General features: G+C 41.3%; 1 protein-coding gene across 1 annotated transcript in view; it reads left to right on the top strand.

The window, feature by feature from the left end:
• Window positions 1-17,507, top strand: part of LOC124789359 (juvenile hormone esterase-like) — a 132,127-nt gene that overhangs the window by 39,294 nt on the left and 75,326 nt on the right. The window contains exons 5-6 of the mRNA XM_047256685.1: window positions 3,663-3,848; window positions 14,174-14,373. Coding sequence (XP_047112641.1) covers window positions 3,663-3,848; window positions 14,174-14,373 — 386 coding nt within the window. The remainder of the gene's footprint in view (window positions 1-3,662; window positions 3,849-14,173; window positions 14,374-17,507) is intronic.

The raw sequence follows: 17,507 nt of genomic DNA, 5'->3' as shown, positions 1-17,507 counted from the left end.
TGCAAATATCCCATGTTCCATGACAAAAGACCTTCTACTGTTCCAAGGTACTAGGTGGTGCACAGACATAGAAGTATGAAACTTCCTGGCAGATTAAAACTGTGTGCCGGACCGAGACTCGAACTCGGGACCTTTGCCTTTCACGGGGAAGTGCTCTACCAACTGAGCTACCCAAGCACGACTCACGCCTCGTCCTCACAGCTTTACTTCTGACAGTACCTCGTAAAGTATGACTTCACCATTCAAACGTTATGTAACGAGTTTTAAAAATGTATAGTATTTCAGTAGCCATGAAATTATGTAACTGCAGAACTAACATTGTGTTGCAAACAGACTTAATATATAATACAATACTTAAATGTGCGGAACTCGAATGATTTAAAAAATACTACACAAAATACAACGTCATGTCTAACAAAAAAAACTGAAGAAAATGGCAGAAATTGCTAATGGCAATCTCTAGTATTCATTCCTTCTTGCGATTCTAGAATCAGTCGTTAGAGTGACGTTCCGACCAAAAAACATCGTCTGTTCGCAGTTGTTCACAGCTGCTAGTTGCTCGAATTTGTATCTTATTTCACAGCCATAATACTTAGCAGTTGCCTTTAAGGTATCACTGAGTGTTCACAATGGACGTAAAACTGAATCAATTTTCTTTGTGTTTTCTGCGCACTGCTTGTAAATAGCGTCTGTCTTTGTCCAGGTTCCAGTAACTTGGAATCCAGTTAATCTTTAACAGAGATGAAATATAAGGAACGTAGGATATAACAGAAATCACCTACTTCTCCGAAACACCTACGTATTTGTTACTCATTAATTAATTTCTTAGACATTAATTCGAATGATGCCGACATTTCGTTAGAAATTGTGGAAGGAGTAGAACAAACAGGAAATCACTCTGACTATTCCATGACTTGTAGTTCAACGATGATTGAACTGCTAATTTAGTTCGAGAATAAAAATGCAATACCTTTCTAGCCCAAAGAAAATATAATCAGTAGTTGCTTGCAGTGCCAGAAAAAGGCTGTGGAGTTTTAGGTTATACGAAGCGGGAAGATAACGCTTGAAGTTAAGCAGTGCTCATATCCGGTCTCGTTTCGTAAAATCTGAACGTGAATTGTATAAATGGAAGAAATATTTACATTAATTGCGCAATATTCTCCAAAATGAGACTCACAAAATCGTGAAAGAAAAACTATTCGGAAGATTTAGAGGTGCTTAGGAGAGTCAATGCACTGCTACTGAATGCCCTCTAAATTGCAACTGAGATGAACGCTACTTAATTCCATGCTTCTTTAACCTGGTTGAACGGATTGAGAAAATAGTACGGAAAAGGGAGTCGCTAAATTACGAAGTTTACTTCAAGTAAATGAATTCACCACATGTCATTAGTATTCACTATTATAGAAAGATTTATTGCTGACGGCAAGACGAACCTTCTTGTTATCCCCTAAAATGTCGTGTACAAAGATCATCAGTCAGCTTCGTGCAAGAACTGCGTTGAATCGCCACTTTATGATAACGAGCGAAAGAAGACAGGGTCGATTGTGCGATCGATGTATGCTATGACACATTCGCATACAACAATGCCAATAGTAATTATCAGTGAATTAATATTTTCGCAGCTTTAGATCTGTCTTCAGTAACATGAAGGCAAATAAGAACCAAAAATAAAAAAAATAGCAATTTTATTAAGGAAATTTTGTAATCGACGTAGCAAAATCTGGAAAACTGCGGTAGAGTAACTTTCAATATTAGACCAGAAACGTCTTCTCAGCAGTTGCAGAAAATAATTCATTGCTTCTGTTGAACTCTTGGTTTTGACTTACAGAATTCAGTGTATAGAGGAAGAGGACGACGAAAGACTTAATACATTTCGGATGCCACCTGAAACTAATAGAGTAATTCGGCCTCTTGATAAAGAAATTTGTATTTTTCAAAATACTGTCGGACGATATATTCATAAATTCTGATAGCTCTTTTCCATTTCCGATTTAATAGCGGAGCAGTGTTGAAAAACTTCTGTCTTTTATTCTTTGTCAGTTTGCACATTAACACGTTCTCCGAATTTAATCAAATGTACGGGCTATGCAGCACAATAATCAGAACAACAGCCAGGACCATTTCTTACTCCAGCACAACTCTGCCTGCAAAACTGGCAATTACTGCGAAGAGCCTCAACGCATTAATTTCTCTTCTATCGGGTGTTCCAGGTGTGAGGAGAATGCTTGTTATCGTTATCCAATAAACACTACGCTTTTTGTGAAGACCACAGGGAATAAATAGGGAACTGTGTCATTGTTTGTAAAATATACATTTTGTTCCACAAAATTTTGGGTGAACTGCCGGATGTTTTGTAGCTTTTTGCCACAATATTTCGGCGCAGACTCTTCTGGCAATCTTCAGGTGATACTGGCGGAAACGCACTGAGCTCTGGTATTTAAGGCCCCGCCGGCACAAACGTGGCGTATTCGCTTGGGGTTGCGCGTGCGCTACTTGAATGCGTTCGATTCTGCTGTGCCACGCGCCCTCCGTGATGAAAACTCGACGCGACGATATGAGTTCGATTGTTTTCTCGTGTTCCTATCACAGAATCAGTTTTGACGGGTTTTCACTTTTTACAAATGTATCTCTTGTGGATTCACTACATCTCATTTGCAATAGGTTTGGAGCTGACATTACAGTGCTGTTTGAGCGCACCCTCTCCTCTATATATTTTTTATTTAGCAACGAGTTTTATGAGCAATCAGACGGTGGCAAATATTGTGGCAGGAAGATACAAACATCTGGCAGTTCGCCCTAAATTTTGTGGAAGAATATGTACGCCGGGAAAGTTTTAAATCTCACAGCAAAATATACATTGCTCAGAAATTAACATAAGGCATTTTCTACTGGAATTGTTACAAAATATTTCATGTCAAGAAATTAAAGTCGCATCTGATGGTAGTTATCTGTAATGTAATGTTTTACACTGACTTGGGTTACTTTCCTCCGCTAGTCACTTTTGTAAGAACTACATTTGCAGTAGTTCAGTTTCCGATATGAACTACAAGTTACTGTAAAAATTTATGATTTGAGACATTTATGGAATAGTGTAAATGCTTAAAAGTTGCGTGTTTGCACTTTGGACTTCGCGCTACATGGCTGTACTCCCTCCTCCCACAGATACAACAGCTTATTCACCGATTCGTGCTCCAGGCAGGGATGTACAAACCAGTGTTATAAGCCGTGCTTCGTGTGGTAAAAAGTAGTGTGGTTTGGCAACTAAATATTTCACAAAGCATTTTTTTCCGTGTGTTTCTGTGTGAAGGATTTCACCGTAGGTTTCGACATGTCATACTGGACCATTCCCTTGCGAGTTGACGTCGAACGACTAGGTCACCTTCAAAGTCACTGAACTGTTCTGAATGACCCATTCGCCCACTGCTGCATCTCTACTGGAAACACAATACTCTCAGCCACCCTTTACAGTGACAGACCAGCTCCCGTTAGATACAATGCTCAACTCCTAATTACATCTTTATGTACAGATGCTTTTGACCAGATAGGGTACTCAAAAACCTTTAGAGTAACAGTGATACTTGTGTCGATGTGAGAGTGGCTGTTTACCGCTGGGCCATAAACGTCCAGGGAACGGCACTGGAGGACTGGTGTGCCCGCAGGCTTTCTGAGCACGCGGGACGCTGCGGCCCCCGGCAACGCGGCGCTGAAGGACCAGCAGCTGGCGCTTCGCTGGGTGCGGCGCAACATCGCCCGCTTCGGCGGCGACCCGCAGCGGGTGACGCTGGCCGGCCAGAGCTCGGGCGGCGGCTCCGTCTCGCTGCACCTCGTCGCGCCCCACTCTGCAGGTAGTGCACAGCTGCCCTGTCAACTCCGCCGCGCTCTCCGTCTCAGTCTCACTGTCTAAAAAACATTCGTGTGATTCTGCAAAACTGCCCGGTAGCTGTAACTGAATTGCAGCTACTCACGGAACTCCAGCAGCATGGGCTGTAATTATCGTACGGCAGCGAATATTGGTAGGCATTCTACTGCACAACCGATTTATGCTGGAAAAAAAATTACTTACAGATTTGATCAACAGGTGCAAATCTGGTGCTGCGAACGCAAAAAACGCGCATAGAAATTTTTCTGTATGTAATGGATTAGGAACGGGACTTAGGCAAAACACGTCAAAGAAGTGAGTCACGTATAATGTTGATTTTATTATCAACCGCCACTTATTCGATTGGTTCAATATAGTCCGTGGAGACGTTGACGAGATGCTGCACAGCGCCACATCTGCACCTACTGCACGTACCTGTAATGTTTGAATACTCCATTAGTAGTGCAGCGCTTGACACAGTCACGTCGATTAAATATTTGGGCGTAACATTGCAGAGCTATATGAAGCGGAACAAGCATGTAATGGCAGTTGTGGGGAAGGCGGATAGTCATCTTCGGTTCATTGGTAGAGTTTTGGGAAGATGTGGTTCATCTGTAAAGGAGACCGCTTATATAACACTAATACGACCTATTCTTGAGTACTACTCGAGCGTTTGGGATCCCTATCAGGTCGGATTGAGGGAGGACATAGAAGCAATTCAGAGGCGGGCTGCAAGATTTGTTACTGGTAGGTTTGATCATCACGCGAGTGTTACGGAAATGCTTCAGGAACTCGGGTGGGAGTCTCTAGACGAAAGGAGGCGTTCTTTTCGTGAATCGCTACTGAGGAAATTTAGAGAACCAGCATTTGAGGCTGACTGCAGTACAATTTTACTGCCGCCAACTTACATTTCCCGGAAAGACCACAAAGATAAGATAAGAGAGATTAGGGCTAGTACAGAGGCATATAGGCAGTCATTTTTCCCTCGTTCTATTTGGGAGTGGAACGGGGAGAGAAGATGCTAGTTGTCATACGAGGTACCCTCCGCCACGCACCGTATGGTGGATTGCGGAATATGTGTAGACGTAGATGTAGATGTACTGGCCAAAGTTACAAAAATTTTTTTCAGCGTATATTAGTCCCGTATTAATGTAAATCTAACACGTTTCGCTGCCATACAATAATTACAGTCCACAATGGACCTACGTGAAGCAGGTGCGCTTTAATTATAACCACCTGGAGTGCAAGGATATAGTAATTACGGATACATTTTAACTTTCAAGTATATACTAAGAGTTTACTTTCACACCAGTTGCAAGTTGCCAGTTAATATGGTTGTATGGTTCCCAACCGTCCCCATATTTAATATTTTCCTGCTAATCTGTCCAAATCACAACAATGTTAAGCATGTATGTTGCTGATAAAAGTGTCTAAGTACGAATTTGTATTATAACTCATTTGTCGGGATCAAGATAATTATCTCATGATACTACTTATTTATCGTTAGACAACGCAGTAAGTTTGAATTTACCTTATTTAAACTATAGCTTAAGTCACTTGCCAATGTAATTTAAATATTCTGATGCAATGTATGTATTACAGAAAATTCTTTGAGGTTTGAAAAGTTACAACAACAATGAAAGATGCTTCTTTGAAAATATACCGTACTAACAGCGGCTCGTAACCAACGGCATAGACAACACAAGTCAACTGTCAACGATTAGCACTTGACATTCATTTATATGTACTTATATATGGTTCCTTTCAAAATTAAATATGTACTTAGCACTGTGCGTCTTGTCTGAAAGGCATACAGCCACAGTTGTTTGTTTAACAAATAGATTAACATCTAAGTAATATTGAATGTCACAACTCGCAAGTGAGTTAAACGGCTATGTCATTCATCCAATAGTATGACAAAAGGTGTTACCATGGTTGCCATGCTTCAGTAACTGTTCGTCCAAGGCGAAATACGTACGTTGCAACATTTACTTACAGTTTTCATGAATCTTTTTACAACTGTTAAGAATGACAAGAAACTGTTGACTAAACGCCGACCGGAGAGACCGAGCGGTTCTAGGCGCTACAGTCTGGAACCACGCGACAACTGCGGTCGCAGATTCGAATCTTGCCTCGGGCATGGATGTGCGTGATGTCCTTAGGTTGGTTAGGTTTAAGTGGTTCTAAGTTCTAGGGGACTGATAACCTCATCAGTTAAGTCCCATAGTGCTCAGAGTCATTTGAACCGTTTCTGTTGACTAAACCAAAATAGAAAGGTAAACATGCTTTCTTTCAGAGACTGATCAAATCATGAAATCATACATTGTGCTGCCTGATCATTATGACCACCTACCTAATAGCCGTTATGTCTACTTTTGCACGGATAACAGCGGCGAGGCGTCGTGGTACGGAAGCAACGAGGTCTTGGGAGGCCGCTGGGGCAGTTGGCAACATACGCTAAAGTCACCCAGTTCCTTAATTCCCGTAAATTCCGGGGAGAAGGCGATGGTCTCCGATGCCACGTCAATCACATCCCAGATGTCTTCTATAGGGTTCAGGTCTGGCCAGTTGGGGCTCCAGCAAATCAATTGGAACTCGCCACTATGTTCCTCGAACTACTCCGTCACACTCCTGGCCTTGTAACATGGCGCATAATCTTGTTGAAAAATACTGCTGCCTTTCGGATAGAAGACCATCATGAATCATTATACGTGGTCAGCAATCGATGTACGATACTCCTTGACCGTCATGGTGTCTTTCATGAGCTCCACCAGTAGAGCTCGTGAGGATGCCGACATGAGTGTTCCCCAGAGCTTAATGGAGCCGCGGCCAGCTTCTCTCCGTCCCGCCGTACAAGTGTCAAGGAGCTGTTTCCCTGGAAGACAACGGATTGGCCCCTACCCCCTCCACCCCCGACCCCAATTCTTCCTTCTCAACGGCATTATGAGGAAGGTATCGGAATTCATCACACATAAAACGCTCTTCCACTGTGCCAACGTCCACTGCCAATGGTGACGTGCCCACTTCAGTCAAAGTTGCCGATGTGGCGCTATTAACAGGTACATCCACGGATCGTCAGCAGCGGAGGCCCATCGTTAGCAGCGCTCGCTGCACTGTGTTCAGACACATTTGCACTCTGCCCAGCATTTAAGTCTGAGTTTAGCTCTGCCACAGTTCGCCGCCTGTATCGTTTTGCCAGACTGCCCAGCCTACGACGTCTGATATCTGTCATGGGAGGTAGCCGCTCAACGCCTCGACGCCTGGACGTGGTTTCACGTTGGTTTCGCCACGTTTTGAAGACACTCGCCACGGAATTCTCCGAACAGCTCACAAGTCGTCCTGTTTCCGAAAAACTCGTGTTGAGCTTCCGGACCCTTACACTCTGCCCTCGGTCAAACTAAGATAGACCGCGCACCTCCCCCTTTCTCCACAGGGACAGTACGCTCACTGGTACTAGATGCAACGTCGTTCCGTGTGTGTGAGTAGCAATCGTTCCTCGCCAGGTGACGCTTCCACGGCCTGGACGGGTTGATATCGACAGATGGTCGGTGGTCATAATGTTCTGGCTGATCAGTGAATATTTTAACGTTAGATATTTAACATTTGAATGTTCTGAGTTCAATCTCCGTATAACTTATATTAAGAATTACGAATGCAGTATTCTACACTAATATGATAAATTTACATTTTGTGGTTACTTTCCTTAATTAAATAACATTTAATCAGCGTAAAATTTGAAATTTCGTTGATGTCTCTACTGGGGTAATTTCAAAGTTGGCAACCCTATCTGGTTGATAGAATGTATGGGTGATTCAGGAATACAGAAATACGAGTCGCTTGGACATGAAATAACTAGTAAGTGTAGGGAAGCTGAGGCGAGGAGGCTGTGCGAAAAATGTGATGAAATCGAGGAACAAATGATTGTTGGAAGGACTGACTCAGCATATAGAGCAGTCAAAAAAACCTTCGGTGACATTAAAAGTGCAGTGAGAGTTCCACAGTTAAACGAAGAGGAGGGAGCGGACACGGGGAAAGAGTACATTGAAGGTCCCTATGAGGGGGAAGATTTATCTGATGTGATAGAAGAAACAAAAGTCGATATAGCAGAGAGAGAGGTCCAGTATTGGAATCAGAATGTAAAAGAGCTTTGGAAGACTTAAGATAAATTAAGGCAGAAGCAATAGATTACATTCCATCAGAATTTCTAAAATCATTGGGGCCAGTGGCAACAAAACGACTATTCACGTTGTTTGTGCAGAGTGTGTGAGTCTGACATTCGGAAAAACATCATCCACACTATCCCGAAGACTGCAAGAGCTGACAGATGCGAGTAGGAATTGTCGACATGGTAAAAGCGTGTAATATGTTGCAAGATGTTAGAAATTCTGAGAAATATAGGGGTAAGCTGTAGGGAGAAACGGGTAATATACGATATGTACAAGAGCCAAGAGGGAATAATAGGAATGGACGACCAAGAAGGAAGTGCTCGAATTACAAAGGGTTTAAGTCAAAGATATAGTCTTTCGCCCCTACTGTTCAATACGTGCACCGAAGAAGCAATGATGGAAAAAAATAAAGGTTCAGCAGTTCAAGTTGAAAGGATATCAATGATAGTTTTCTGTGATGATATTTCTGTCCTGACTGAAACTGAAGAAGAATTGCATTATATGCATAAAGGAATTAACTGTCTAATGAGGACGGAATATGGACTGAGAATAAATGGAAGGAAGACGAAAGTAATGGGAAGTAGCAGAAATCAGAACAAGCGAGAAACTTAACTTCGGGATTGGTGGTCACGAAGTAGGTGAGGTTAAGGAGTTCTGCTTCCTAGGCAGCAAAATTATGACGAACGGATCATGGAGAACATCAAAATCCCGCCAGCGTTGGCAGAAAGGGCTTTGCTGGACCAGAGAAGTTGACTAGTGTCAAACAAGGGTTTTATTTTGAGGAAGATATTTCTGAGAATGTACATCTGGATCACAGCATTGTATGGTAGTGAAACATGGACTGTGGGAAAACCGGAACAGAAGAGAATCGAAGCATTTGAGATGTGGTGCTCGAGGCGAATGTTGAAAATTAAGTGGACGGATAAGGTAATGAATGAGGAAGTTCTGCGCAGATTCAGAGAGGAAAGGAATAAATGGAAAAGACAGACAGTAAGGAGTAACAGGATGATTGTACAGTTGTTAAGACATCATGGAATGACTTCCGTGGTACTAGATGGAGACGTAGAGCGTAAAAGATGTAGAGGAAGACAGAGACTGGAATACTTGTAGCAAATAACTACGAGCCCAGGTATCAGGTGGTACTCTGAAATGAACAGGTTGGCACCGGATAGCAGTTAATCAAACCAGTCATATGACTGATCAACTAAAAAAAATTTTTAAAAGTTGCCTGTTCAGTGTATCGGTCGATTAATTGGGCTGTCAAGTTATTTAAATTAATCGATTAATTGTTTATTCATAATCGATAATATATTTATTATTTATGTTAAGTCTTTTTTCTATAAAATGTTCTCCTACAATGATTTTTATGATATAATACTTTTTCTACAAATAAAAATGCCTTTTTTCTTTTTTTGGAACTTACGTAAGTTGCTCACTTTTATGAAGTACACAGATACCAATTATTATTGTTAGGAGTACTATCTATCTACTTAAGAATTATTAGTAAAGCTAATTAATATATCTTTTTAACACAAATACTGTATTCTTACAAGCACCAAAATTTTTCTGGAGGAAGAAGGACTTTGCCACCGTTTGGTAAGGGTAGTTAACAGGTGGAATGTTTACTTACCACTTGTAAGCGGTGGCACTGGAGGATTTGCGATTATCATGCTCATCAGCAGCTAGGGAATAAATTACGACGGAGCTGGCGAGGTTTGTTGAAAGCACTTCAGAGAGAGGTTCATGTTGAAACACTCTCGTTAAGTTATTTATTCGTATTTCAGAAGTGACACTCAAAGCACACGACTTCGACACACTACTTAGAAACAATTACTATTACATCGATGATGTTTGCAGTAGTCCTAAACAGAAAATAGTCCACATCTAGACTTACACCTGTACATCTCAAGCCGCCCGTCGGTTTGCGGCAGGGACTACTTCTGACACCACTAACTGATTCTCCATTCCCTATTTCATTCTCAAATATACTACACCTCTCCGTGACGCACAACACCTTACTTGCAGCACCTACAAATGGACTTCGTTGAGCAACTCCGTAACGCTCTTGGGCCAACTAAACGCCCCCGCGACGAACGCACCGATCTTCATTGGATCTTATCTAACATTTCCCAGACCAATGAGCAGTACTCAAGAATCATTCGAATAAGTGTTTTGTGAGCCACGTCTTTGAAGAATGGATTACATTTCGATAAGATGCTTCCTATGAATCTCAGTCTAGTATCCGCCTTTCCTACGGTTTGTTTTGTGTAGTCAATCCCCTTAAGGTTACTGTCGATGGGTACATCCAAATATTTTACGGTGGTAACTGTTTCCAGCAAATTGTCATCAGTAGTGTAATTGTACAGCACTGGATATCTTCTCCTACCCGTGGGCAATATATTATACTAATTTATGTTCAGGGTCAACTTCCAGTCTCCGCACCATTCATTAATACTCTGCAGGTCTTGCATAAAATGTTCCGACTTGTGCCGACGCTACACTATCAGTATTAGGGGCAGTCGGACTTATTTCGGTAATTAAGCTGCAGACAGCAAGTTAACACTCAACAGGCTTTATAACAAAAAAGAAAATGAATGAAATAACAACTGTATATCTAACTGACTATGTAAAATTAAATGACGCAAAGAAAATATCGATATATCTATAATCGATTACCAGAATAACTACGACTAATCGATTAACTGCAGTTATTCGCCAATCTATAGTTGACTTTAGGTGTCACCTACGAGCGCAACTAGATAGCACGCTACTCCATATGGCTCTTCTATGCTTGCGACAAAATGCCGAAAATTTCCAATAGGTTGAAAAATCAGCCAAGATTTATAAATGCCAAAAATTTCGTATTAAAACAGGACAGAGCACCACCCTTCTGTCAGCGGAAAGTAACAGCATTTCTTAGCATAAAATGCATTGCCTCGGCCGTAAGCGGCGCATGAATATCGCACTGTATCGTTAGCCTCTTGCTAGATCACAATTTTTTTTTAATCCTCTGAAGGCGCGATGAAAGGCTTTTGATGTACTCTGCTTTCAGCATCCCTGAGTAAACTGCAACACCACGTAGTAACGGTAGTGCATCCAGTAGCTCCAGACATTGATGCATAAGTATGGGACGAGTTGGAATAGTGTGTGAATGTCGTGTTAGTGTTGTAGAGAACGCTGAAAAAGTGTCAAAGGCTAATGAAAACTTTGACACCAAATGTATTTGTGTAACGCACCCTAATATTGTTTTGAACGTGAATGTAAAAGATATACCCTTGTAAACTCTGATAGGTTTTTGAAAATAACTTCGTAGACGTCTGCGTGTTAAAATTTGCCCGAAGTTTCTATCTTCATTCCTGTAGAAGATACGGTCTTGCGAAATCGAATGTTAAACCCCGTAGTCTGAAATCCAGATGTAAATAATACTGAGTACCCAAAGCATTCCTTTTCTCAAGCACGGTGTTTCCGAGAGTATTTAATACAAAATGAGCATTAAGTAATGGTTGTCATTACGTTTGTGATATAATCTGAAATTCGAAGATGGTACGAAAGTAATATCATTGTTTGAAACTCTCGAAACTGGCTGTACTTGTCTGGTTGGATTTTGACATGCTCATTCAACTGAGTCAGTTGAAAGACGATACGACAGTGTAGTGAAAACGAGTTTCTTTGTCAGTTAAGACGATACGGACGTAAGGACAGCACATCACACAATCACCGAGCGGAGAAAATCTCCGTTTCGGCCGTTAATCGAACCCGGGCCCGTATTTTAAGCATAGTCAAGTCGTGTTTCCGTTCGCTTTACGCGCCCTGAAAGTTTTTTTTTTATTTTTTTTATTTTTATTTTTTTTTTATTCTCCAGATGACACCGACCGAAATGCTTCCCGAATTGGATGTCTCATATCATCTAACTCTGTAAGACACTGTTGATTCACAGTAACTTCAAAGAAAGAAAGATGATAATTCTACTTCCCCTCGCCCGTTCTGCATAGAAAACAATATGAAGCTGTGAAATAAATAAAAGTTAATGGGCCGTACCATGGTTAAGACAGATAGATATGTTATTCTATAATAATTTACCAAGAAAATTATTATTCCTAATTTAAATGGTCACAGATGTTACGAAAAGTTGCAGCTTTGAATTGAAAAACCGGATGCCGTTTTCAAGAACGTCATTGTTAACCACCGAAAAGGGATTCCGCAAGGAAAGCACGTGAAAAAGATATTTTTAGCACAGATATATTCTACACAATCTGTTAATTTCTTTGAGCACTACTTAATTCATTGGTTCCAGGAATATTTCATGATGTTTTTAAATCATCGGAACGGACCAGAATACTACCCAGAAAAAATGGACCTCTATTCAGTGATATTGATCCTCTGTGGACAGAATTATGGAGCGCCAAAGACAAAAACTTCTAAATAGTGTGTCTGTCTGGCTTAGGGTCACAATAAATATATATTGATAAAATATACATTAAGTCATGTTTATACAGTATACTTGGCAGCGTTATATGTTTGTTACACTAGGAATTTAAGGATACAAATAAAGTAAATGTTGTCTTGTAAATAATTACATATATACTTTTCTGACACATGAAAATGTTTAAGAATTTGAGGGTTTAGACGTTCATACTTTTTATTCAATATGAAAGTCCAAAAAAACTGTTTATTTTCTTCTGGATGCACAAATTAACATTACACCTCTGGCAGACGACTGACAGGCTTCGATTGCAATTTGGCATGTTGCACCCACCTCTCTCGTCAGATGCATTTGGCCAGTGACCAACATTATCCTGGTGAGCAACCTTTTGGGTAACTGGCTTTGATACATGCCCTGTTTTCTTCCTCTTTACATACTCAGTACTTACACTTGAACAAAGTCCTCTCCTCTTTCATTTTTCTCTGGGTATCGGCTACTTCAGCTTTGTCAAATTGTCATCTGCCTGTTTTTCGGTACACCAAGCGAGTCACAGTCTTGTTTGTGCGAAAGCCTTGCATTTAGTACCACCATATCACGGAAGTGAAAAAACGGTAGTGCTTCTTCGACCTGACACTCTGCATAATGCATGTGTGTGTGTTGTCCTTAGCATAAGTTAGTTTAAGGTAGATGAAGTAGTGTGTTAGCCTAGGGATCAATGACCTCAGCAGTTTGGTCCCATAGGAGTTTACCACAAATTTCAATTTTTCAAGTCTCTATAATGCAGTTAGTGAATCAAACAGATCCACTCGTTCCAAAAACAAGCTGTAGACAATATTAACTGATCGACACCGAGCCTCAAGACTTTCTTCGGCCTTCTTATCCAGTGGGTTCACCTTACTTGCTGGTGTCACCAGAGGAGGCACTCGTGCAACAGTCGTCAGTCCCTCACGGGCGACAACCATCCTCTCCTTTCCATAATACACTGCAGGTTTAAATATCTAAGGAAAGAGCAGCTTACTTGCGCAGGCTTAAGTTGAAAAATTTGTAACGTTTAAAAAATAAGCTCACAAATTCTAGGGGTAATGTCTACCACGATCATCTTTTTATCCGTATATACCTCAAAATTATCTCTATCGCGTCATATTTAAAAAGTTTCATAGCTTACGTTTTTCAAGGTCAATGGTATTAAATATCAACTGCTGAGATACATGTGTCCACTCCACGAAGAACTCCCAAGATGCAACTATTCACGTGGTTGTAGAAATTCTCATAGTGCAGCGCAACTTCCTACATTTGTAGTCTGGAAGTGTTCCCAATATGCTACGCACGGCAACTGCAAGAGAATGCATCGCTATGTAGACACAGCAATGTACTGTAAGCATTACAAATTTGTCGAGCTCGTCCATAGAGAATTAATACTGTACAAAGTTTTTCATTTCTAATTCTGAACTTTAAAATTGTTTCATCTTATTTCCATTAGATTCCAAACAACTAGAGATTTACCAGACATTTCGATGGTAAGAATTTACGTAAATCACATTTCATAAAAAAATTCGGATGGTACTCGTATGTGTTCCAGAAAATAGGGCACTACCATGGCTCTGCAGCATCAGTTGAACAGCAGGCAGCCAAATACCACGAAAATATTTGCAGCAAGTGACTGATTTTTGCCATCAAATTTGTAAGAATCTAACACCTTTGTGAAATGTTAACTTGTGGTAGGACTCTTCTCGCGGGCGATCATCCAAAGCGGGAACTTCATTTCACGGCAAGTGATCGCGGACGAGGCGCGCCAGCACGCCTTCAATCTGGGAGCCGCCCTCGGCTTCCACACCAACGACTCGCACGCGCTCGTCGACTTCCTGCGAACCGTCAACGCGACGGACCTCCTGGTTGACAACTCGCTCATCTTGTCGGACGAGGTACGGTGCTGTAATATCTCCATGTCGAAGGTTTGTATCTCACTGTGACTACCAAACTTCGGCTTATGTTTTCCTTATATATCTGTTATAATAAAATTGCTCTGGAGGTTTGTTGTATGCCCTGTGATACTTCGTCGCTCAGATTAATTTTTAGCTTCATTGGTTCCCACTTTCGCAGAGATGAGACAATCTCCCTCTGAGTTCTACTATGCTTTTTCAAAGATCAGTTCCATCTTGTATAGTAAATCTACCGATAAGTTCCCGCGTTAAGCATTCCGTATAAGAGGCAAATCTTCCATACGTTCCCAGATATGTTTTCTGCTTTGAAACTCAATATAACCGATACTATCGAATGCACTTCATTACTACCCAGTCTACATAACTTTCATCACGGTGAGCTAAGCCTCCTCTTCCCCATGATGTTCAAACAAGTGACATACACACACAAACCATGTCCAACAAAACTTGTGTTCCTTTTCATCCACTTTTCAGTAGCGTAAGATTAATTGGAAGGGCGATCAGCGGCCTTGGCGCTCCTGTTGGAGTTTAACGCTAGGGGTGTACACCAGGCTCAAATGGCTCTAAGCACTATGGGACTTAACATCTGAGGTTATCAGTCCCCTAGACTTAGAACTACTTAAACCTAACTAACCTAAGGGCATCACACACATCCATGCCCTAGGCAGGATTCGAACCTGCGGCCGTAAGAACAGCGCGGTTCAGGACTGGAACGCCTAGAACCGCTCGGCCAAAGCGGCCGGCACATCAGGCTCATTCAGACCCCGGAGTGTATTTTTTGTTACTGTGCATCCACCACTGCACATATATTGACCGCTGCCACAACTGTAAATCGAGAATTTGGTGAGACCTAGAAGAGGACAGTCGTTCTAAGTTCTGTGAAATTGTTGTTTAATTAATTTGACAAAAATATTTTTGAACAGTCATTGTGGCACCGGAGTACACATTGTGTAACTATTCTGTCACCGAGTTGTGTGAAAATGGCATTTACGAATTTTTTAAAAGAAATTTCTGCCCTTTGACCACAAATAGTCACGTGGTGCAAATCTCTTTCAAAAATTGTGTACGACTGTGTTCCCCCACGAAGGAAATATCGTTGACGCAAAAATCACTTTTGCTAACGGAAGATATCACACGGAAGCCTTATTAAAAGTACTAATCGTGGTAGTGACGTAAGTCACTTTCCTTGCGCAAGTGATTCTGAACCGGATGCTCTTGTAGCAGTTATGGACAACGGCGAAACTCATCAACCTGCCGAATTTCGGACAGCGATGAAGAAAATACAGTTATCTACCGTGAGGATGCTCTTTATTCACAGCTATATCTAATAGTAGCCTATATTCCAAGGGACTGGAAGTGAATCGATTTCTGAATAATTAAGAACACCTCAAAATACTTGTGTAATATATGTATTTTATTAAATGAATATGATCTTCATTTAACTAAATTGCACTTAAAGTCTTAGGATCCGGATACCTTTGAAGTTTCATCCCTGAAAAGCTTCCTTGATCGTTTTTACTTAGTCGCGAATTTTGGATGTATTAATACTATTAATCATTGAAAAAGTACATGACAGAGGTGAAACGAAATGCATTTGGTATAGGAGGCTGTAATTTCATTACAAAATATTCTATTTTCAGGCAGTTTCTCCAGAAAATATTTGAGGGCCACAATGACGCTGGCGTACAATTTCAGAGGTGTACACTACTAGGGTCAGGGGTACATTATTCCCATATGTAGATTGTTCCCATACTCTTTCTTGTCATGCCCTCTATTCTGCTTAAAGTCCCGTTCACGATGCTGTACTTTTTCCAGTTTCCTACATGGCGGCTGCTGACTGTCTTGTCGCATGTGGCCTCATCGGCCACAACGCTAGCATTTGACGCCAGTGAAAAAAAATCCCATAACGCAGACCTGGGTCACGGCGTTTATCTCTTCTAACGCTGTTGCCCTTCCTATGACTTTATTTGAGGTTTTAGGAAACTCTGCTCGTACTTTCCTGGACACATCGGATACGAACCCCCGCGAAGATGCGTCTGAGGGCCTTTACTATTCTTCTTGCAGAGAGCACCTTGCTCATGCCATTACTTCCCATCACCTCGTATGTGTAGACATTGAGTTTCCTTATTCTACCAACGAAACTTTCGATGGATTCCTCCCGTCTTTGTGACACGGCGTTTAATGGCTCCCGATGATTTGAACAACTATTTTGTCTCATGTATCTAATGTGTGAGCATTTCGTTATTCCTCGTGATACATCACTTACGTTTTTGTATCTCCTACTAAGCGTAACTTCCATATCTGCAAAAATAGCCCCTCGCCCTACTTAGCCATTTTCAGTAATAGCCTTCATACAAATAACCTAGCTTTGCGGCTGTCAACAGGTTGTCCACAAAATCAAACTGCCAAACACATTCTTTCCTGCCTTACTTTTAAATAGAGAAACCAAGATAGCAGCACTAGCATTTTGGCTACTGAATAACTGGTAGGGGACCTCTCCTCTTACCCCTTTTTCTCCATTTTCACGTACACGCAATACGATGTTTAACTTGACAAAATACAGTCAAAATGAACTTATTATACACAATCCGTCATCATTGTGTTAAAAGGCATTCACAGGTCCTCTGTCGTGTTCTTTTATGTTTAAAAATTACTCTAACACTTCATGAAAAAGAAATTACGGAAAACTTCGTGTTGCGTGTACGTAACAATGGGTAGAAACATTAATTTATCCAATTGCCAACACAAGTCTATATCATCTGCCGTCATCTGAGACAACTGTTTTAGCAAGCACTGAATCCACTGTAGCGATAAGCTCTTGCTACCGTGCTTTACTCATCATAAGGCATGTGTCTTAACAATAGGAAAAAAATCGCTAGGTAAAATAGCACGCGAGCGGACTCAATGTTTTCCATAGATACTTCTTAGGCGTTAGCCCCATGAAGCATGGACGTTGCCGATGGTGGGGAAGGTTTGCGTGCCTCAGCGTTACAGATAGCCGTACCGTTGGAACAAACACAACGGAGAGGTCGTTGTTGAGAGGCCCTACGGCCCTACCAACGTGTGGTTCCTGAAGAGGGGCAACAGTCTGTCCTTGTAATAACAACTAAAATGGC

The sequence above is a fragment of the Schistocerca piceifrons genome, chromosome 3, assembly GCF_021461385.2.
Source record: "Schistocerca piceifrons isolate TAMUIC-IGC-003096 chromosome 3, iqSchPice1.1, whole genome shotgun sequence".
NCBI classification, from domain to species: domain Eukaryota; kingdom Metazoa; phylum Arthropoda; class Insecta; order Orthoptera; family Acrididae; genus Schistocerca; species Schistocerca piceifrons.
The sequence above is the reverse complement of the archived record's forward strand: the minus strand, read 5'-3'. Positions and strand labels throughout refer to the sequence as shown.